The following is a 20654-nucleotide window of genomic DNA, read 5'->3' on the forward strand; positions in this document are numbered from 1 at the left end:
GAACAGTGAAACTTTTATATTAAAGAAACCTTAGTTAAGCACTAAGAATCCCTATGACCCAGTTACAGCAAGTTCCAGTCTCCTGATCGACCATGTGATTCTGCAAGTCATATGACCAAGCTCCATGAGCCTTGTGCCCCTGACCTCATATGATTGGCACATGGCCACAGCCCAATCAGACCTGCAGGATGCTTCCTTGCGGCCAATGAGCTGTGTGGCTGGTGCAGTTTGCCCGCCTCCAGGCACACAGGAAATAAGCTTGGACTGTCTGTCTGACAGTGTGTTGTGTTTTTGCATTTCTGGACTGGATGAAAGTGTAACAGTCATGAACTGGGTCCAAGTGCATTTGTTTTGCATCCTGTGGGTGTCTGCTGATGCTCTTATTCGGTGAGCAGAGAGAGAGAGAGAGAGGGGGGATATACTGGATTTTGTCTGTCTGTCTGTGTTAAGGGGCTGCTGCTGCTGCTGCTGATTTACTCTTAACTGTTCACAAAAGGAAGCAGCAGCTTTGCAACTTTTTGCACCATTCTCACTGTGAGGGTGGGGGTGGGGTTGGGGGGGTGGTGGCAAAGGGTTTGTGGAGAAACAGCTGGGAGGGAGAGGTTGTTGCAAGCTGGAGCCCGCTCTAGGAGGTTCTCTTGGTACTGTAAAGCACGAAAGCAATTTTCTCTGGCCTGTTGTGTTGTTGCAAGACAGATAAGGCTAGCTGATTGTGGCTCACACAGCAGCTTGAATCACATTCAGGTAACTGAGGGTTTCAAGGTCAGTCTCAGATGGTCAGCAGACTTGTAAAGTGGTTGGTGATGATGGACTAGTTCTGGAATGTTCTGGCACCTGGTGTCTGTTTGAAGTCAGAACAAATGATGAATCCCAATTGCAAACAAACTTGCTTTGTTTATTGATTGTTTCTCAAACTGTTGGCACCATGTTAATGCAGGTTGCAGTTTTAAAGATTGATTTTTCAGGATTTGTTGGTCCCAAAATCTTGATTCTTCGATCTGGATTAAATTGAGGTTAATGTGAGTGTGAGTTACAGGTTGGAATCTAATCGAGGGGCGTGGGTGGTTTATTAATAGAACTCAGATACCCGGGAGCGAGTTACGGGCCCGGAATCCAATTGAGGGGTTTAGGTGGTTTATACATAGATTGAATAAATACTTGAAAAGGAAAAATTTGCGGAGCTACGGGGGAAAAAGTGGGACTAATTGGATCTTTCAAAGAAAAATCAAATGCAAAATACAGCAGATGCTGGAAATCTGAAATAAAAACAGAAAATGCTGGAAATACTCAGCAAGTCTGGCGGCATCTGTGGAGAAGGAAACAGAGTTAACGTTTCAGGTCGATGACCCTTCGTCAGAACTGGAAGAAGTTGAAGATTAAACAGTTTTTAAGCAAATACAGAGCCCGGGGAAAGGGGAAAGGGCAGTGAAAGAACGAAAGGGAAAGGTCTCTGATAGGGTGGAGGGCAGGAATGACAAAAGGGATGATGGTGCAAGGCAAAAGGAGGGTGATAATGGGACAAGTAAAGAAACAAAAGATGGGTCTAGAGGAGCTGTAAATGGCAACATCAGAACCAGCACTTGCTGTCCGAAAAAATGGGAGCAGTGGTTATGATTTTTTAAAATTATTCGTTCATAGGATGTGGGCATCACTGGCAAGGCCAGCATTTATTGCCCATCCCTAATTGCCCTTGAGAAGGTGGTGGTGAGCCGCCACCTTGGTTATTCCAACATCCTTCTGAAGTTATTGAAATCAGTGTTGAGTCCAGAAGGTTGTAAAGTGCCTACTGGAAAGATGAGATGCTGTTCCTCGAGCTTCTGTTGAGCTTCATTGGAACAGTGTAAGAGGCCGAGGACAGAGAGTTCAGAGTGGGAGTGGGTCGGGGAATTAAAATGGCAAGTGACCGGCAGGTCAAGGGTCACGCTTGCGGTCAGAGCGGAGGTGTTCAGCAAAGCGATCGTCCAATCTGTGTTTGGTCTCCCCAATGTAGAGGAGACCGCATTGTGAGCAGCGAATACAGTATAGTAAATTGAAAGAAGTACAGGTAAATCGCTGTTTCACCTGGAAGAGTGTTTGGGACCCTGAAAGATGGGAAGGGAGATGGTGAAGGGGCAGGTGTTGCATCACCTGCGTTCGCGTGGGGAGGAGAGCGGGTGTTGAGGGTGATGGAAGAGTGGACCAGGGATTCGCGGAGGGAGCAGTCCCTTTGGAATGCTGGGATGGGAGGGGAGGGGAGGGGCCGGCACAGCCATGATGGGCTGAATGGCCTCCTTCTGTGCTGTCTGGTTCTATGAAAAGTGCTACATAAAAGCAAGTTGTTGTTATAATCTCAAAAGTCAGGATAGGAGGGGGATCCCCTGGGAATGTTTTTATTATTTTCAGGGAACTCCTGTGGCGTTGGTGTTTATGGGGGGGATTCACCTCGATGTCTTGCTGTGCTGACCTTCGCTGTGCGCTCTTCTGCTGCTCGGAGGTTTGTTGACAGGAAGACATCACCGCCTGTGCTCAGTCGTTCCGCAATTAAACGACCACAAACCCTGGGCCAGTCTGCATATCACCACGTGCTGATATTCATCTCTCACTGGACAGGAGTTGGACTTAAGCGTAGAAGGTCGAGGGGCGATCTGATCAAGGTGTCGTCAGAAGGATTCGATAGGCTAGATACGGAGAAACCATTTCTTCTGACGGGGGGGAGTCAGGTACAAGGGGGCACGACCTTAAAATTAGAGCCAGGCCGTTCAGGAGCGAAATCAGGAAAAACTTTTTCACACAAAAAGGGTTGTAGAAAGCTGGAATTCTCTTTTCCACCCCCCCCCCCCAAAAGACTGAAGGGACATTTGGAGCTTTCAAGACGGAGACCGATAGATTTTTGTAAGGTGAAGGTACCTAGGGATATGGAGCTGAGGTGCAGATCAGCCACGATCTAATTGAATGGCGGAGCAGGCCCGAGGGGCTGAACGGCCTCCTCCTGTTCCTGCAGTGCAGACGTCAGTGCACCCATGAATAGCCCGACAGAGAGGGGTGGGGCGGGAGAGGGAGAGGGAATAAGCCAGGGGTGCAGCCTGATCACTATCCAGTGACGTCGGGGGCAGACGGGGTCAAGGCTGTGCTGCGATGCACTCACGGCCGAGTAGCTGGCCGACGGACGCTCGGGCTCGAAGAATGTTCTCCCAACCCAACCAGAGTCCGCGCCTTGGGCCAAGGAGGGTGGAAATAATGACGGGGAAAGAAAATTTAAATATTTATTTGTTTCAACGTTTTGACAGAATTCCGCTGACAAAGTTCCAGTCAGTGCGGAGGTCGCTGACTGAAGCTGCAGATTCCATCGAGAGTCTGGTTGCTGCTGGTGAATACAGGAATGAGAAGTATACAGAATTCCTGGGAAAGGAAGGAGAAACTCCCGAAATACTCACAAACTACTTGGACGTGAGTATGGACGAGAACCAAACGCTCGTTCGCGCCCTCTTACTATCTTTTTAAAAAATTTGTTCACGGGATGTGGGCGTCGCTGGCGAGGCCGGCATTTATTGCCCATCCCTAATTGCCCCTTGAGAAGGTGGTGGTGAGCCGCCTTCTTGAACCGCTGCAGTCCGTGTGGTGAGGGTTCTCCCACAGCGCTGTTAGGAAGGGAGTTCCAGGATTTTGACCCAGCGACGATGAAGGAACGGCCGATATATTTCCAAGTCAGGATGGTGTGTGACTTGGAGGGGCTGGCAAGGGGAGTGGGACTAATTGGATAGCTCTTTCAAAGAGCCAGAATAGGCAGGGTGGGCTGAATGGCCTCCTTCTGTGTTGTATCATTTTATGAACTCCCAGCTGTGCTTCTAAAAAAATAAATAAAAATGTGCCACCAGATCTTTTACGCCTACCTGAGCAGGCAGACAGAGCCCCGGTTTAACGGTTCTCATCTCAAAGACGTGGCCCCTGACAAGGCAGCATCCCCTCGATGCTGATCTGAAGTGTCGGGCTAGATTATGTGCCTGGTTTGGGGGGGGGGGCTCCTGATTGCAGTCGAGTGAGGCCCGTGGGGTGGGGGGAGGAATGCGCACGTGTGCGGAAGTTGAATGAGGACTGACTGCGATGCAGCCCACAGTCGAATAGCCTGCTAGCACTCTCTGGGCTTGTGTGCGGGGAATGGCCGCTTGGGTGAGGTGCCGGAGGGCAGCCCAGTGCCTGGAGCACCGTAAGGAAGTTTAGACATGTACCTGTTGATAGTCGGCTTGTTCTGTGCAGCTTCAGTTGGTGCTCACCATCGCTCCTGTCTTTCAGGCCCAGTACTACGGCAAGATTGGCATTGGCACACCACCGCAGCCGTTCACCGTGATCTTCGACACCGGATCGTCCAACCTCTGGGTCCCCTCGTCTCACTGCTCCATTTGGGACATCGCGTGCTGTAAGTAATGAGAAAACGCTGCCAGATTCAGCTTTTCTTTAGAATTCTCTCTGGGCTGCTGGCACTGGCCTCAACCGGGGCAACAGCTGGGATGTTGCAATTGACCTCTATTTCCCCTGGGGGTATGGGTGGGGGAAGAGACTCCTGTTTTTTTTTCCCCCCCTCCGCCCCGGGTTTTGGGATGGGGCTGGGGGAGAGACTCCTGGCCTCCGTTCCCCACCCTGGGTTTGGAGGTGTGGGAGAGACTCCCGGCCTCTGTTCAGTGACCTCCTGCGGGACAGTGCTTGAATGTTTGGTGAGCGCCGGATTGGGTTCATCGATGCCGACTCCCAGGCTCGATTAGCCCGTGGGCACCCGCTGCCTAGACTCGTGCATGAAGAATTGCCACTGGATGTCTATCAGAACCTGTGGAAAATACACCAGCCAAAGCTACTCCCTTGGGGACAGTAGAGAACGACACAGATGATATCAGTTGCGATTGTGGATTCCAGTGTCATCTTTGCAGGCTCAGTGTGGGATGATGCTCGTTGATATGCAAATCTGTACATACTTTTCAGCTGCCATATCAAGTCTTGGTAGGAGTGGGTTGAAGTTGTAACTCCTTGGACTCCACTTCTCTTTAAAGTGCATGGTACACTGGGGGAGTCCTTCTCGGAGTCTGATTGTGGTCCAGCCACATTGTTGGGACAGTTTTACTCTGTATCTAACCCTGTACCTGCCCTGGGAGTGTTTGATGGGACAGTGTAGAGGGAGCTTTACTCTGTATCTAACCCGTGCTGTACCTGCCCTGGGAGTGTTTGATGGGACAGTGTAGAGGGAGCTTTACTCTGTATCTAACCCGTGCTGTACCTGCCCTGGGAGTGTTTGATGGGACAGTGTAGAGGGAGCTTTACTCTGTATCTAACCCGTGCTGTACCTGCCCTGGGAGTGTTTGATGGGACAGTGTAGAGGGGGCTTTACTCTGTCTCTAACCCGTGCTGTACCTGCCCTGGGAGTGTTTGATGGGACAGTGTAGAGGGAGCTTTACTCTGTATCTAACCCGTGCTGTACCTGCCCTGGGAGTGTTTGATGGGACAGTGTAGAGGGAGCTTTACTCTGTATCTAACCCGTGCTGTACCTGCCCTGGGAGTGTTTGATGGGACAGTGTAGAGGGAGCTTTACTCTGTATCGAACCCGTGCTGTACCTGCCCTGGGAGTGTTTGATGGGACAGTGTAGAGGGAGCTTTACTCTGTATCGAACCCGTGCTGTACCTGCCCTGGGAGTGTTTGATGGGACAGTGTAGAGGGAGCTTTACTCTGTATCGAACCCGTGCTGTACCTGCCCTGGGAGTGTTTGATGGGACAGTGTAGAGGGAGCTTTACTCTGTATCTAACCCGTGCTGTACCTGCCCTGGGAGTGTTTGATGGGACAGTGTAGAGGGGGCTTTACTCTGTCTCTAACCCGTGCTGTACCTGCCCTGGGAGTGTTTGATGGGACAGTGTAGAGGGAGCTTTACTCTGTATCTAACCCGTGCTGTACCTGCCCTGGGAGTGTTTGATGGGACAGTGTAGAGGGAGCTTTACTCTGTATCTAACCCATGCTGTACCTGCCCTGGGAGTGTTTGATGGGACAGTGTAGAGGGAGCTTTACTCTGTCTCTAACCCGTGCTGTACCTGCCCTGGGAGTGTTTGATGGGACAGTGTAGAGGGAGCTTTACTCTGTATCTAACCCGTGCTGTACCTGCCCTGGGAGTGTTTGATGGGACAGTGTAGAGGGAGCTTTACTCTGTATCTAACCCGTGCTGTACCTGCCCTGGGAGTGTTTGATGGGACAGTGTAGAGGGAGCTTTACTCTGTATCTAACCCGTGCTGTACCTGCCCTGGGAGTGTTTGATGGGACAGTGTAGAGGGAGCTTTACTCTGTATCTAACCCGTGCTGTACCTGCCCTGGGAGTGTTTGATGGGACAGTGTAGAGGGAGCTTTACTCTGTATCTAACCCGTGCTGTACCTGCCCTGGGAGTGTTTGATGCTCAGAGCAAAAAAAAAAGGACGTGTAATTTCCGAACATGGCTCACCTCTAACCTTAAGTTTACCCGGGGGCGGAGGGTTGGGGACGGGGGGCAGAGGGGCGGAGGGGTGGTAAGATGTCCAATGTTGAGCTTTCTTTAACCGGACCCCCTCTTTCTGCCTGTTTAGGGATTCACCATAAGTACAAAGCAGATGCATCCAGTACTTATGTAAAAAATGGAACGGCATTTGCCATACGGTATGGAACTGGGAGCCTTTCGGGATTCCTCAGCCAGGATACTGTAACTGTAAGTAATAGCACTGGTTTTTAATGCCATTGGAGGGGTGGGGGGCCTGGGTTCAAATCCAGCCTTGCCCGGTGAGGTGGCAGTGGGCTTTGTCTTTTGTCTGGAAGGGTCCGATGTGAATCGAGTGTGGGACAGTCTCAACCCAGGTCGCAGTGGGCACGAGCCCCGTGGCATAACTGTGCCCAGAAACTGACACTGAATTGACCATTTAGTGACACACAAGATCGGTTTGGATGAAGAGGGCCCTTTTGTTTATCTGATTTCTCCCTTTCGGAATACCAACCTTCCCATTACGTGTTTCCTTAAATGAGTGTCGCTGTTAAAGACCCTCTTGTGTAAAGAAATCCCTCTGCTGTCTGTCCTAAATCACCACTTCATAACCCTGAGCCAGTTGCCTCTTGTGCTGCTGCAGAGAGCAACGCTGATCAGCCGTCCTCAGACTAACTTTACCACAAAATAAAGACACTGGGGACACAACAGGCTGATATGGTCTTGAACGGAGCTCTCTTTTATATACTTGCCTTTCCCAGCCAAGCGTTCTTGTCTCTCTCTTGTTCTGGCCCCTTAAAGAAAGAAAGAATTGCATTTATATAGCGCCTTCCACGACCTCAGGACGTCCCAAAGCACTTTACACCCAATGAAGTACTTTTTGAAGTGTAGTCACTGTTGTAATGTGCAGAACATGGCAGCCAAGTTGCGCACAGTAAGATCCCACAAACAGCAATGTGATAAATGACCAGATAATCCGTTTGTGATGTCGGTTGATGGATAAGTATTGGCCAAGACACCGGTGGGGAACTGCCCTGCTCTTCCAATGGTTCTTCCAGTAGATTAGTGAAGACAAATGTAGGTCCCTTACAGTCAGAAATGGGAGAATTTATAATGGGGAACAAGGAAACGGCAGAGCAATTAAACAAATACTTTGGTTCTGTCTTCATGGAAGAGGACACAAATAACTTCCCAGAAAGGCTAGGGAACCAAGGGACTAGTGAGAAGGAGGAATTAAAGGAAATTAGTATTAGCAAAACAATAGTGCTGGAGAAATTAATGGGACTGAAAGCCGATAAATCCCCAGGGCCTGATAATCTGCATCCCAGAGTACTAAAGAGGTGGCCATGGAAATAATAGATGCATTAGTTGTCATCTTCCAAAATTCTATAGATTATGGAACAGTTCCTGCTGATTGGAGGGTGGCAAATGTAACCCCACTATTTAAAAAAGGAGGGAGAGAGAAAACCGGGAACTACAGACTGGTTAGCCTAACATCAGTAGTAGGGAAAATGCTAGAGTCTATTATAAAGGATGTGATAACAGGACATTTAGAAAATATCAACGGGATTAGACAAAGTCAACATGGATTTATGAAAGGGAAATCATGTTTGACAAACTACTGGAGTTTTTTGAGGATGTAACTGGTAGAATAGATAAGGGAGAACCAGTGGATGTGGTTTATTTGGATTTTCAGAAGGCCTTTGATAAAGTCCCACATAAGAGGTTAGTGTGCAAAATTAAAGCACATGGGATTGGGGGGAATATACTGGCATGGACTGAAAATTGGTTAACAGACAGGAAACAGAGAGTAGGAATAAATGGGTCTTTTTTGGGGTGGCAGGCAGTGACTAGTGGGGTACCGCAGGGATCAGTGCTTGGGCCCCAGCTATTCACAATATATATCAATGATTTGGATGAGGGAACCAAATGTAATATTTCCAAGTTTGCTGGAGACACAAAACTAGATGAGATTGTGAGTTGTGAGGAGGATGCAAAGAGGCTTCAAGGCAATTTAGACAAGTTGAGTGAGTGGGCAAATACATGGCAGATGCAGTATAATGTGGATAAATGTGAAGTTATCCACTTTGGAAGGAAAAACAGAAAGGCAGAGTATTATTTAGATGGTGATAGATCGGGGAATGTTGATGCACGAAGGGACCTGGGTGTCCTTGTACACCAGTCACTGAAAGCAAACATGCAGGTGCAGCAAGCAGTTAGGAAGGCGAATGGTATGTTGGCCTTCATTGCAAGAGGATTTGAGTACAGGAGCAAGGATGTCTTACTGCAGTTATACAGGGCCTTGGTGAGACCACACCTGGAGTATTGTGTGCAGTTTTGGTCTCCTTACCTAAGAAAGGATATACTTGCCATAGAGGGAGTGCAGCGAAGGTTCACCAGACTGATTCCTGGGATGGCAGGACTGTCGTATGAGGAGAGATTGGGTCGACTCGGCCTGTATTCACTGGAGTTTAGAAGAATGAGAGGGGATCTCATTGAAACATATAAAATTCTGACAGGGCTAGACAGACTGGATGCAGGGAGGATGTTTCCCCTGGCTGGGGGCGTCAAGAACGAGGGGTCACAGTCTCAGGATACGGACTAGGACATTTAGGACTGAGATGAGGAGCAATGTCTTCATTGAGAGGGTGGTGAACCTGTGGAATTCTCGACCACAGAAGGCTGTGGAGGCCAAGTCATTAAATATTTTTAAGAAGGAGATAGATAGATTTCTAGACACAAAAGGCATCAAGGGGTATGGGGAGAGAGCAGGAATATGGTATTGAGATGGAGGATCAGCTATGGCCATATTGAATGGCAGAGCAGGCTCGAAGGGCCTACTCCTGCTCCTAGTTTCTATGTTCTGTAGGATCTTTTTAGAGGGAGCTTGACCCGTGATGTACCTGCCCTGGGAGTGTTTGATGGGACAGTGTAGAGGGAGCTTTACTCCGTATCTAACCCGTGCTGTACCTGCCCTGGGAGTGTTTGATGGGACAGTGTAGAGGGAGCTTTACTCTGTATCTAACCCGTGCTGTACCTGCCCTGGGAGTGTTTGATGGGACAGTGTAGAGGGAGCTTTACTCTGTATCTAACCCGTGCTGTACCTGCCCCGAGAGTGTTTGATGCTGACGCCGCTGAGTTGCTGAAATAGGAAAGTCTCCCATTTCTCAACACCAACCTCGCTCGTTTTAAGCAAAGGTCACCAAAAAAAAGGCGGGTGCTAACTGAGGGTACAGTTCCCTGAATCAGCAAGTGTGTGTGCGTGGCGTCTGTGACTGTGTGTAAGTGTGAATTAGCTCATCCTGTTCATGTTCTCTTGTGGTTTATTCTTGACACTCCTCATGTCTTTAAAACAACTTGCCCTGAGCTGGGGAGCAGGATACAGTTGGGCCTCTGCACCCCAGAGTTTGGGGGAGAAAGGTCCACCGGGGCCTCATGCTCCCGATTTGCTGTCCAGTGCCTCCTGCTGGAAAGTGTTTGAACGTCGGGCGAGAGCAAGCGTGAGCTGGGCCTGCGACTTTTCCGCACCCTGCCCCAGTCGAGCAGCTCGCCAAGGCTTACCGCAGCCGCAGGTGAGGGACGGTCGAGCGGGAACGGTACTGGGCCCCAGGGGGGTGGCTCCATGGTAGAGGGGTAGCTGAGTGACAAATTTGGGAAGGCCTCGGGCTCTTCTTTTTTTTTTTCCCCCCCCCTTCTCCCCACACCCCCCCACTCTGTAGGGTGGGAGGGGGTAAATGGGGGGGGTGGGTGGTGAAAGAGGCCGTCGAGGGATTTTGAACATGAGGATGAGAATTTTGAAATCGAGACGTTGCCAGACAGGCAACAGACAAAAAGGGCAGAAATTACTGGAAAGAGCTGTTGTCAAGAAATGGTCCGGTTTGTGCAGGCGCGGAGCTGGGATCTCAGCATGTGCTTTAATTTATAGATCGGTGACATGGCGACCCCGAACCAGGTCTTTGGGGAGGCCGTTAAACAGCCCGGGATTGTCTTTATTGCTGCAAAGTTTGACGGGATCCTTGGCATGGGGTATCCCAAGATCTCCGTCGATGGTGTCCTCCCCGTCTTTGATAACATAATGAAACAGAAACTGGTAGAGAAAAATATCTTCTCCTTCTACCTGAACAGGTGGGTTTTATGAGTGTGTATTTTACTGTTAGTCTGTCTCTTTATTTCCTTCTTTCCCTCCCTCTCTTTCCCCCCCAACTCTTTCCTTCTATCCCTCTTTGTTTCTCTCTTATCTCTCCCCACTACTTATCTCTTTCTCCTATCTCTTCTCTCTCCTCTTTCTCCTATCTCTCCCCTCTCATCTTTGCTTCTCTTCCCTTCTATCTCTCTTTCCTCTTCCCCCTTTTCTCTCTCTCTCTCTCTCTCCTCTCAAATGACTGTTGTTTAATCTGAGTGCTGCCCTGTCTATTCCTTTTGTGTTTTAGTTTTCCGATGCCTGTAGTGTGAGATCTAACTTATTTTCGAAGACCGTTTGATTTCCCATCTTGTTTTTAACCTGTGTCCTATTGAAGTGTCTGTGCTGATTTGATTTGTGCCATTTCTAAGGCTTTTGTTTTTTTTAGCTTCTTTCTGTTTTGATCAGGAATGTGAGCACTCGGCCTGGAGGGGAGCTGCTGCTCGGAGGTGTAGACCCCAAGTACTATACAGGAGACTTCCACTATGTAAACGTCACTCGCCAGGCCTACTGGCAGATAAAGGCTGATGAGTAAGTCCAGACCGCATTTCACTCTTCCCTTTGCCTCCTCTTGTCTTTTGTAAATATTTCCCCCCCGCCATGTGTCTCGAGCATGTCTCGCTGGGGTACAGTTTCCCAGGTGCTGTCCAAGCCTTCCGATACCTCGCCCCAGTTGCCATTCATCCGTGAGCTCATGAACTTGGGGAGCGTGGGCTGGCTGCTCGACTATGGGAGCTTCGCGCTGAGCCCAATGCTGACCTCGCCGGACGCACGCACTTTTCAATGCTCTGGCACCCAAGGGCGTTGTAGTTGATCGGAAATGCCTCTCAAACGGTCGAATAAATACAGAGGGCCCGAGGTTCCTGGGACGGGCAGGATCTGAAGCAAGAAGCCGGGCGGGTGGGGTGGGGGCTGGAATTTGGGGCCGGACCTAGTTCTGGGACTGATGGGCAATTGGACAGAGGGATGAGGGGAAGCTTCTGGTACCTGCTCCCGCTGTGCTGGTGTCACAGAAGTGGCGCAATGACCTCGCTTGCGTTGCCAGTGTGCCACCTTGGCAGAAGTGGGGACCCAGAACTCTGATCTCTGGCTGTGTCCGATTGCTCTGCGTTTTGTGGGGTGGGGGAACGCGACCATCTTAAAATGGCGGCTCTGTTTCCGTTACTAATCCTTTGGTAAGCTGTTGCTCCCTGGGGTGACGGGAAGTGGGGGGGGGGGGGGGGGGGGGGCGGGGGAATGCTGTAAATAGTGTGGGTGCTGCCCCTTTAAAGCAAATGACTCCCCCTCCCCCCCCCCCCCCCCCCCCCATCGCTGGGATTTTTGGGAGGAGGTCGGGGATAGTCGGAAGCGGTGGCTGAAATCCCGGCCCAAGTGCAGGGCTCCAGGAATATCGGGGCTCCTGATGTCTGGGCTCTCCAGGCGTGGTGTGGTCGCTAAGGTGAGGCACTGAATAAATAGCCACACCTGTGGAACCCGGACCCCAGCAACAGTCAGTGCCTTGGGTGGTGGGCGGGGGGCGGGGGGCGGGGGGATGTTGGCAGCAGAGTGTTTTGAAATTTACTGTGAGCCTCCTCCCCCCCACCCTGCAATTATTGACTTGCTCCTGGGGAACCCCCTGTAAATATCACCTGACTTCCAAGGACCCCCCCCCCCCCCCACTTTTTAGATGTTGCCGCTTTCCCCAGATATTCCTGCATGTACGGACTCACCAGGGAGCCCCCCGTTCTGAGAGACGGTGCCAGCTACCTAAAGGACAGGATGTTACGTTGCTGCAGCACTTTACTGTACAACAACAGAAATAATACACTGGCAAAAGTACTAAAATACTGATGACCTCACGAGGCCTCTGGGGTCCAGGAGTTTGGAAGCCTGTGCTGCTTTACACCAGCTCTGTAGCAGAGTACGCCTGGTGCTGAGAAAGTGTTTTATGCCTCTGACCCTGTTGTAATATTTTTGTTTCTCTCTGTCTCTCTCTCTTTCTTTCTTTCTTTCTCTCCTTTTTCTCTCTTTCTCTCTCTCTCCCTTTCTCTTTCTCTTTTTTCTCCCTTTCTCTCTTTTTTCTCTCTCTCTCTCTTTTTTTTTCTCTCTCTCCTTTTTTCTCTCTCTCTTTTCTCTCTCTCTCTCTCTCTTTTCTCTCTCTCTCTTTTTTTCCTCTTTTTTCTCTCTCTCTTTTCTCTCTCTCTTTTCTCTCTCTCCTCTTTTCTCTCTCTCCTCTTTTCTCTCTCTCCTCTTTTCTCTCTCTCCTCTTTTCTCTCTCTTTTCTCTCTCTCCTCTTTTCTCTCTCTCCTCTTTTCTCTCTCTCCTCTTTTCTCTCTCTCCTTTTTTCTCTCCTTTTTTCTCTCTCTCCTTTTTTCTCTCTCTTTTTCTCTCTCTCCTTTTTTCTCTCTTTTTCTCTCTCTCTCTCTTTTTTCTCCTCTTTTTTCTCTCTCTCTCTTTTTTCTCTCTCTCTCTTTTCTCTCTCTCTTTTTTCTTTTTTTCTCTCTTTTTTCTCTCTCTATTTTTTCTCTCTCTTTTTTCTTTTTTTCTCTCTCTCTCTCTTTTTTCTCTCTCTTTTTTCTCTCTCTCTCTCTTTTTCTCTCTCTCTTTCTCTTTTTTTCTCTCTCTCTCTTTTTTCTCTCTCTTTTTTCTCTCTCTCTCTTTTTTCTCTCTCATTTCTACTCTGTGTAGGGTGACTGTAGGAAATCAGCTGACTCTGTGTAAAGGCGGTTGCCAGGTGATAGTGGATACAGGGACATCACTCATTGCTGGGCCTGTGGAGGAGATTCGGGCCCTTCAGAGAGCCATTGGAGCATTGCCCCTCATTCAGGGAGAGGTACAGAGCTACATTTTATTACATTTTTTGTTCTCTCTCTCTCTCTGGCCAACAGTAACAACTTGCATTTATATAGCGCCTTTTAATGTAGAAGAATGTCTCCTAGCGCTGTAGAGGCGAGATCAAAAAAATGGATGCGGAGCCAAAGGAAGCGAGATTAGGAGGGGTGACCAAAAGCTTGGTCAAAGAGGTGGGTTTTAAGGAGGGCCTTAAAAGAAGGCGAGGGAGTTGGAGAGGCAGAGGGTTTTAGGGAGAGAATTCCAGAATTTGGGACCCAGCCAGCTGAAGGCACTGCCACCAATGGTGGGGAGGGGTTTTTTTACAAGAGGCCAGAGTCAGAGGAAAGAAAAGGAGAGTTCTGGGGAGAGAGGGATGCAGAGATGGGGAGGAGTGAGGCCATGAAGGGATTTTAGCCCGAGGATGAGAATTTTAAATGTTGAGGTAGTTTGGGGGACCGGGGCCAATGTAGGTCAGTGAGGACAGGGATGATGGGTGGGAGGGATTTGGTGCGAGATAGGATACAGACAGCAGAGGTATGGATGAAGGAATCACACTGCCAGAGGGTGGGAGGGAATAGGTCAGTGATTCCAACTATCTCTTAATACCTGAATTGTGCACTAAACAAAATGTAGCCTCCATTTTATGGGGAGGGGGGGGAAGCCCAGTTAGTCTGCACTATGCCCAGTTCCAGAAGGGAAAGCAGTGGGATCAGAGGAGGTGAGGGAGTTGGGGAGGAAGAGAATTCCAGAACTTGGGACCGAGACAGCTGAAGGCACTGCCACCAATGGTGGCGGTGGGGGGGGGGGGGTAGGTTTACAAGAGGCCAGAGTCAGAGGAAAGGAGAGTTCTGAGGGGAGAGGGATGGTTGTAGGAAAGTCTGGGGGAGGGAGAGAGGGGAGGCGACTGATGGTGATGATGTCAAGGCCTCCATTGGGTTCATTGCAGGTTGCTGCGATACCGCTATAGACCTCCAGATGGCGCTGTTGGTCCCTCAACAGCGCCAACAGCAGGAAGCTGGTGGTACTACAGCCCTGTTGTGCAAATTACCTGAATGGGAAAAACCACACACATTACATAGAATTTACAGCACAGAAACAGGCCATTCGGCCCAACTGGTCTATACTGGTGTTTATGCTCCACACAAGCCTCCTCCTGCCCCTCTTCATCAGAAGGACAAATTGGGAAGGCTGTTGAAAAGGCATTTGGGATCCTGGGCTTTATTAATAGAGGCATAAGAGTACAAAAGCAGGGAAGTTATTACTAAACCTTTAGAAAACACTGGTTAGGCCTCAGCTGTTGTAATTCTGGGTACCGCACTTTAGGAAAGATGTCAAGGCCCTAGAGAGGGTGCAGAGGCGATTTACTAGAATGGTATCAGGAATGACGGGATTCAGTTATGTGGAGAGACTGGAGAAGCTGGGGTCGCTCTCCTTAGAGCGGAGAAGGTTAAGAGGAGATTTGATCGAGGTGTTCAAAATCATGAAGGGTTTTGATAGAATAAATAAGGGGAAACCGATTATCTGGTCATTATCACATTGCTGTTTGTGGGATCTTGCTGTGCGCAAATTGGCTGCTGCGTTTCCTACATTACAACGGTGACTACACTTCAAAAAAAAAAAGTACTTAATTGATTGTAAAGCAATTTGGGACGCCCTGAGGTCGTGAAAGGTGCTATCTAAATGCAAGTTCTTTTTCTTTCGACTGCTGTACTTGATTTGAAAGTTTGTTCTTCTGAACTGATTAGTTTGTGTTGTTCTCTCACCACAGTACATGATCGACTGTGCGAAGATACCTACTCTTCCCCTCATCACCTTCAAGCTGGGAGACAAGGAGTACTCGCTGACGGGGGAGCAGTACGTTATGCAGGTGAAGCCGGCTGTCGACTTAATTGTCCGGGGCTTTGCGATTTTAAATTATTTTTTTTTTGCGTGAATTGTGCTTATTAAGGTGAGCGATTATAGCTCTGAAAATGGAACACATTCCATGCCTTGGCAGCAAACTCTCCCAGATCAGTGATAAAGAAAGAACAAGGTGCATCACATCCAACAAATTACTTTTTGATATGCTGTGCGACAACCATTTTGTGTACAGCAAGATCCCACAAACAGCAATAAAATGAACAACCAGTTCATTTCTTTTTTTGAGATGAATATTGGCCTGGACATTAGGAAATTCCCTCCTTTCAGTAGTGTCAGGGAGTCTTTTAACTTGAACAGGCAGATGAGGTTTTGGTTTAAGGTCTCAACCGAGAGACGGGACCTCCGACTGTGCAGCACTCCCTCGGTACTGCAGTGAAGTGTCCGCCTGGATTTTGTGCCCAAGCCTCTGGAGTGGGGCTTGAACCCACGACCTTCTGACTCCGAGGCGAGAGTGCTACCTACCGAGCCACGGCAGACCGCACAGTGAAAGAAATTGAAGAAACACAGTTGGATGCAGAGCTCGTGTCCCTCTGCTTTGTCCTAACTTTTCCCGTTTCCCGCACAAGCTATCCCGTGGATCGTGCCCATTCGCAGCTGGGCTGGGACTGCCCAACTCATCTCACCCAGGACCCTGACAGCCAGCAGAGGGACAGAGAGAGACTTCCATCCCATTGAGCTGGGCTGGAGTCAAACCCAGGAGGCAAAGGTTGAATGGCCAGTGTCCAACGCACTGTACCACTGATAATATCTTGTGTGTTAGTCGCCATTAATATTTCTAATGAATTTATTAAGTCCCTTTAATACATCGTGTGATATCTACCTCGGCAGCAGATATCATACGTCACTGTCAGGCCAGGTTATTCGAGGCTGAAATCCGTGGAACTAAGAAGTTAACTTCTTGACATCGATTTGCTTCTGCCACTCCCCAGGTCTCTGGGTAATTGGTCTGCGTGGTGTGGTACTGGTCGGTGCGGATTAATCTCATCTCCGCTGGGTGAGAGTAGGACTATTACACTGTTCCCCTGGCTAACTACCCTTATCTTCCCCCCCCTTTCCCTAGCCAGGGTGCGTGCTCCTGATCGCTGTCTCGAGCCTCCAGCCAAGGCTGCTCTCAATGCATGCCTAGGCCTCACGCTCTGGAATTCCTCCCCAAAACCCCACCTCCTCTCCTCCTCCTCCTCTTTTGGCCAAGCTTTTTGCTCCCCCCTCCTAATCTCACTTCCTTTGGCTCGGCGACCATTTTTTTTATCCCGCCACTAAAGCGCTTTGAGGCGGTAGGGGATTGGACTGGGGCGGTTCGCGATTCTTCTTTCCAGGTGAAGAAGCTCCTCGTGTCCCCTCTCCATGTCCTCCCAAGGCAGCATGGCCGACACCGTGCGATGAGTCACGGTGCGTAAAATGGGAGGTGGTGAATCTGTGGTACGTTTGTTTCACGGCACGATGCCCTTGCCATGGCAACTCGAAGTTCTGCCATCTGATTGGATCACAGGAACAGGAGTAAGCCATTCAGCCCCTCGAGCCTGTTCCGCCATTCAGTTAGATCATGGCTGATCTGTAGCTTAACTCCATTTACCTGTCTTGGTTCTGTAACCCTTAATACCCTCACCCAACAAAAATCTATCAATCTCACTTTTGAAATTTTCAATTGACCCCCCAGCCTCAACGGCTTTTTTGGGGGAAGAGAGTTCCCGATTTCCACTACCTTTTGTGTGAAGAATCGCTTCCTGACATCACCCCTGAATGGCCTAGCTCTAATTTTAAGGTTATGCCCCCTTGCTCTGGACCCCAAGAGGAAATAGTTTCTCTCTATCTATCCTATCAACTCCTTCAATCAACGTAAACACGCCAATTAGATCACCCCTTAATCTTCCATACTCCAGGGAATACAAGCCTGGTCTATGCAACCTGGTCCTCATAATTTAACCCTTTAAGTCCCGGTACCATTCGGGTGAACCTGTGCTGCGCCCCCTCCAAGGCCAATATAGCCTTCCTGAGGTGCGGTGCCCAGAATCGAACTCACTGGTCCACCTTTCTCTTCTGGCTCCTACTGCCTCAGTAACGGAGAGATCGAAGGTTAGTCGTTGGGAGGGAAATTTATATCTGGCGTACACTGCAGGGCTTCGAAACGGATCTGTGTGGGAGGGAGGGAGGGAGGGAGGGAGGGAGGGGGGCGGGTATCTGAATTCTGCCCACTGGCATTACCTGGGCAGAGGTTGGATTTGCTGCAGACGATATTTGTGTGTGTTCTCCAAGGTCATTTTTAATCCCTGCTTTTTTTTTTTCCCCCTAACCTTTTCCCCCCCCCCCCCCCCCTTTTTCAGGTCAGCAAGTTTGGTCATACTTTGTGCCTGAGTGGATTCCTGGGCATGGACATCCCTCCCCCCGCTGGACCGCTCTGGATCTTGGGCGACGTCTTTATTGGCCGTTATTACACCGTCTTCGACCGGGCAAACGACCGGGTGGGCTTTGCTGATGCTGTGTAGCGTGTTTTCCAAAAATGGACTCCTTCCCCCGCCAGTCTGATTTCAGTGTCCCTCCCCCCACCCCCCCACCCCCGTTTTTCTTTTAAATTTGCCTGAGTCTGATTTTTAGAAGGCTGTAGAGAAGGGGGGGGGGAAAAAAAGGCAGCTCTGTTCCTACTGACACCTACCCTTGCTGACTAAACGTGACCTTCGCACTGTTCCATAACCCTTGCCCTGCTGAATTAACAGGACTGTGTGGTATGCTGAGATGGTGTATCAGTCGTTACCCCTCTTGAGTAAAACAGGAATCTAACCCTGGATATTAGGGGGGGGACAATGCTAAAGTCCTGAGCATTTCAAGCAGTAACTCTTGGTTTTTGTGCTGTGTGCTGAATTTGGATAAATTTGCAGCTCGCCCGTTCTACGGCTGCTCGAGGGCTTTTTAAAAAAAAAAAACCCCCCCCCCCCCCTCTCTCCCGGTCTGATTCTGATCCTGTGTATTACGGAGGTGCAAACTACTCCATGAACTGTAGGTGTTTTTAGGGACCCGATGAGCTACAAAGTGTATCGGACCCCCACCCCGGTCCATTGATGAATAAACCTGCCGTCGTTTATTTTTGCACCGTTAGTATGTTCTAACATTTTGTTTGTTGCACTTCAGGGTGGCCGTTCCCCAATGAAGCCTGTGTTCTCACACTTGGTCATTTCCCATCTTTTCCCCGGTTTGTTTTAAGCGGCGTGTTCACCGCCGACACTCATGGAAAGGCCACGTCGTCGCAAACACTTTGCTCTAGGCATGCTCGCCCCCCCCTGCCCTGCTCCATGCCACGATACCCCGGCGATGGTGCATAGCAGGGGGTGATCATTTTGTTCGTGCCCTTGTCTGTTCCCGTTGTCTTGGGGCCAGACCTGAGGCACAAGACTAGGCCCTGTAGTATTAAAGAGACACTATGTAGATCAGGTGTCTTTCAGAGTTTGAAAAAGGAAAGGGATACTGTCTGTTTAATTCTGGAGCTATCAAGAACACTAAGTAAATTGCTTAATTAAATGGGCAATAGTTTAGACTTGTAGTTCATTAATTTCCCCCACCAGCCACTGCAGTGTACACCGCTCCGATATACCATGATGGACCTTCTTGTGATCTGCTCAATCTTGTAGCTTCCACAGCATAGTGACTCGGGTAAATGACTAAATGATTGCTTCCCTGCTCTCGCTCGTCCCTCTCCCTCCCTTGTTAGCCAGACGGTCAGAAGTTCTAATCATAGGACCACCTTCTCTCTCTCTCGCAAAAGTCGCTGGCCTGGTGGAACTCATTAGCTGGCCGCGTTTCCTTAGCTCCCCACCACAGGCGACGAAGGATGAGTAGACACATGCGATAGTCAAATAGGCCTCCTCACCCATGGTGGGGGGGGCAACCAAGTATTGACCTGTGAATTGTGCCTGGCAGAATGGTGGTCACTGGGGACGACTGCGCAACCCAGTTACCCCAACCTCAACTAGGTGCACCCCCGGGGTCTAAATGCTTTGCCCCAATCCCCCTCCCCATCCCTCTGCTCCACCAGTGGGCAACTGGTTAAGGATGGAAGTGGGATCAATTCTATCTTAATTGAATTATTTAAAAATCCAGAGCGTAGAACTTTGCTGCACTGCATTTCCCTTCACGGAGCATTTAGGGCACATCCCCATCCTAGCCAGTGGCTGATTTATGTTGGTTTCTCTCTGGTTGCTGGCTCTTTTTCTCGAGCAAATTGAACCAAATTGAGAGAGAGAGAGAGAGAGAGAGAGAGAGTCGGCGGTTTATAACAGAACTGCCTCTGAATTACGACTTAACGAAGTGTCTTGTGGTCGGAAGCCCAAGGGAAAAAAAATAGCAGAATTAAGTCTGTTGGACGTGTGGAGCAAACTGGAATGTAGCACTATTCCATTAATGCCACTAGAGGTCAGTTTAAAAAGTAACGTCATAGACCAGTTTTGAGAAACTTGCTGCATAGAATTTACAGCACAGAAACAGGCCATTCGGCCCAACAGGTCTATACCGGCATTTATGCTCCACACGAGCCTCCTCCTACCCCTCTTCATTTAACCCCATCAACATATCCTTCTATTTGTTTCTTCCTCATGCTTATCTAACTTCCCCTTAAATGCAACTACGCCATTGACCTCAACTACTCCTTGTGGTAACGAGTTCCATATTCTCACCACTCTCTGGGTAAAACAGTTTCTCCTGAATTCTCTATTGGATTTATTGGTGACTATTTTATATTTATGGCTCCTAGTCTCCCCCACAAATGGGAACATCTTCTCTAACTATATCCTATCAAACGCCTCCATAATCTTAAAGACCTCTATTAGGTACACGAGTGGTGAACACCCACAGACAAGGAAGTCTCTTTAGCACAGGGGTTCTGAATTAATCCAAATAGTTTCTGTTGTTGGCCTGTATTTAAAAACAAATAAAATGAAGTTGGTCCTTGGACTCTGAACCTCTGGAATGCTGAACGCTTGGAGATTTATTTCTGTACTCGGCACGTGTTGTAGATGTGAATTAGCCAGTAGGTCGAAGTTGTGAAAGGACAGGTGGTTTAGGCCAGTGTTCTTTTCCCAGTGAGCCTCTGGAATGCATTGCCGCTTGGTGTGGTGAGTGCTGACTCTCTCTGTATTACCTTCACGAGGGAGCTGGACCCGGTTCCTGACTGGGGTAGAGATCGCATCATATAGAAGGCAAGAGGCTTTATAAATAACACTTGGTCCATGCGATCTCCTGGGCTGGTTCCGTTTGCCTGAGGGGGTCGGCGAGGAATTTTCCAGGGTATTTATTCCCTTA

At 49.2% G+C, this 20654-nt stretch overlaps 1 protein-coding gene across 1 annotated transcript; it reads left to right on the top strand.

Annotated features, from left to right (window-relative positions):
* The first annotated feature begins 250 nt into the window (after positions 1 to 250).
* On the top strand, positions 251 to 20322 carry LOC137305515 (cathepsin D-like). The gene is made up of 9 exons (XM_067974374.1): positions 251 to 387; positions 3267 to 3426; positions 4270 to 4393; positions 6570 to 6688; positions 10383 to 10582; positions 11046 to 11168; positions 13305 to 13449; positions 15217 to 15315; positions 17690 to 20322. Exons 1-9 carry the CDS (start codon positions 326 to 328, stop codon positions 17849 to 17851), a joined length of 1194 nt encoding a protein of 397 aa, XP_067830475.1. The 5' UTR covers positions 251 to 325; the 3' UTR covers positions 17852 to 20322.
* The last annotated feature ends 332 nt before the right edge of the window (positions 20323 to 20654 follow it).

Source organism: Heptranchias perlo, chromosome 40 (genome assembly GCF_035084215.1).
Source record: "Heptranchias perlo isolate sHepPer1 chromosome 40, sHepPer1.hap1, whole genome shotgun sequence".
Classification (NCBI taxonomy): Eukaryota; Metazoa; Chordata; class Chondrichthyes; order Hexanchiformes; family Hexanchidae; genus Heptranchias; species Heptranchias perlo.

Coding starts and splice junctions, on each gene's coding strand:
- LOC137305515 (XM_067974374.1), top strand. CDS start 326: ATGAACTGGGTCCAAGTGCATTTGTTTTGCATCCTGTGGGTGTCTGCT. Junction 3,427..4,269: donor TACTCACAAACTACTTGGAC/GTGAGTATGGAC, acceptor CCTGTCTTTCAG/GCCCAGTACTACGGCAAGAT. Junction 10,583..11,045: donor TTCTCCTTCTACCTGAACAG/GTGGGTTTTATG, acceptor TGTTTTGATCAG/GAATGTGAGCACTCGGCCTG.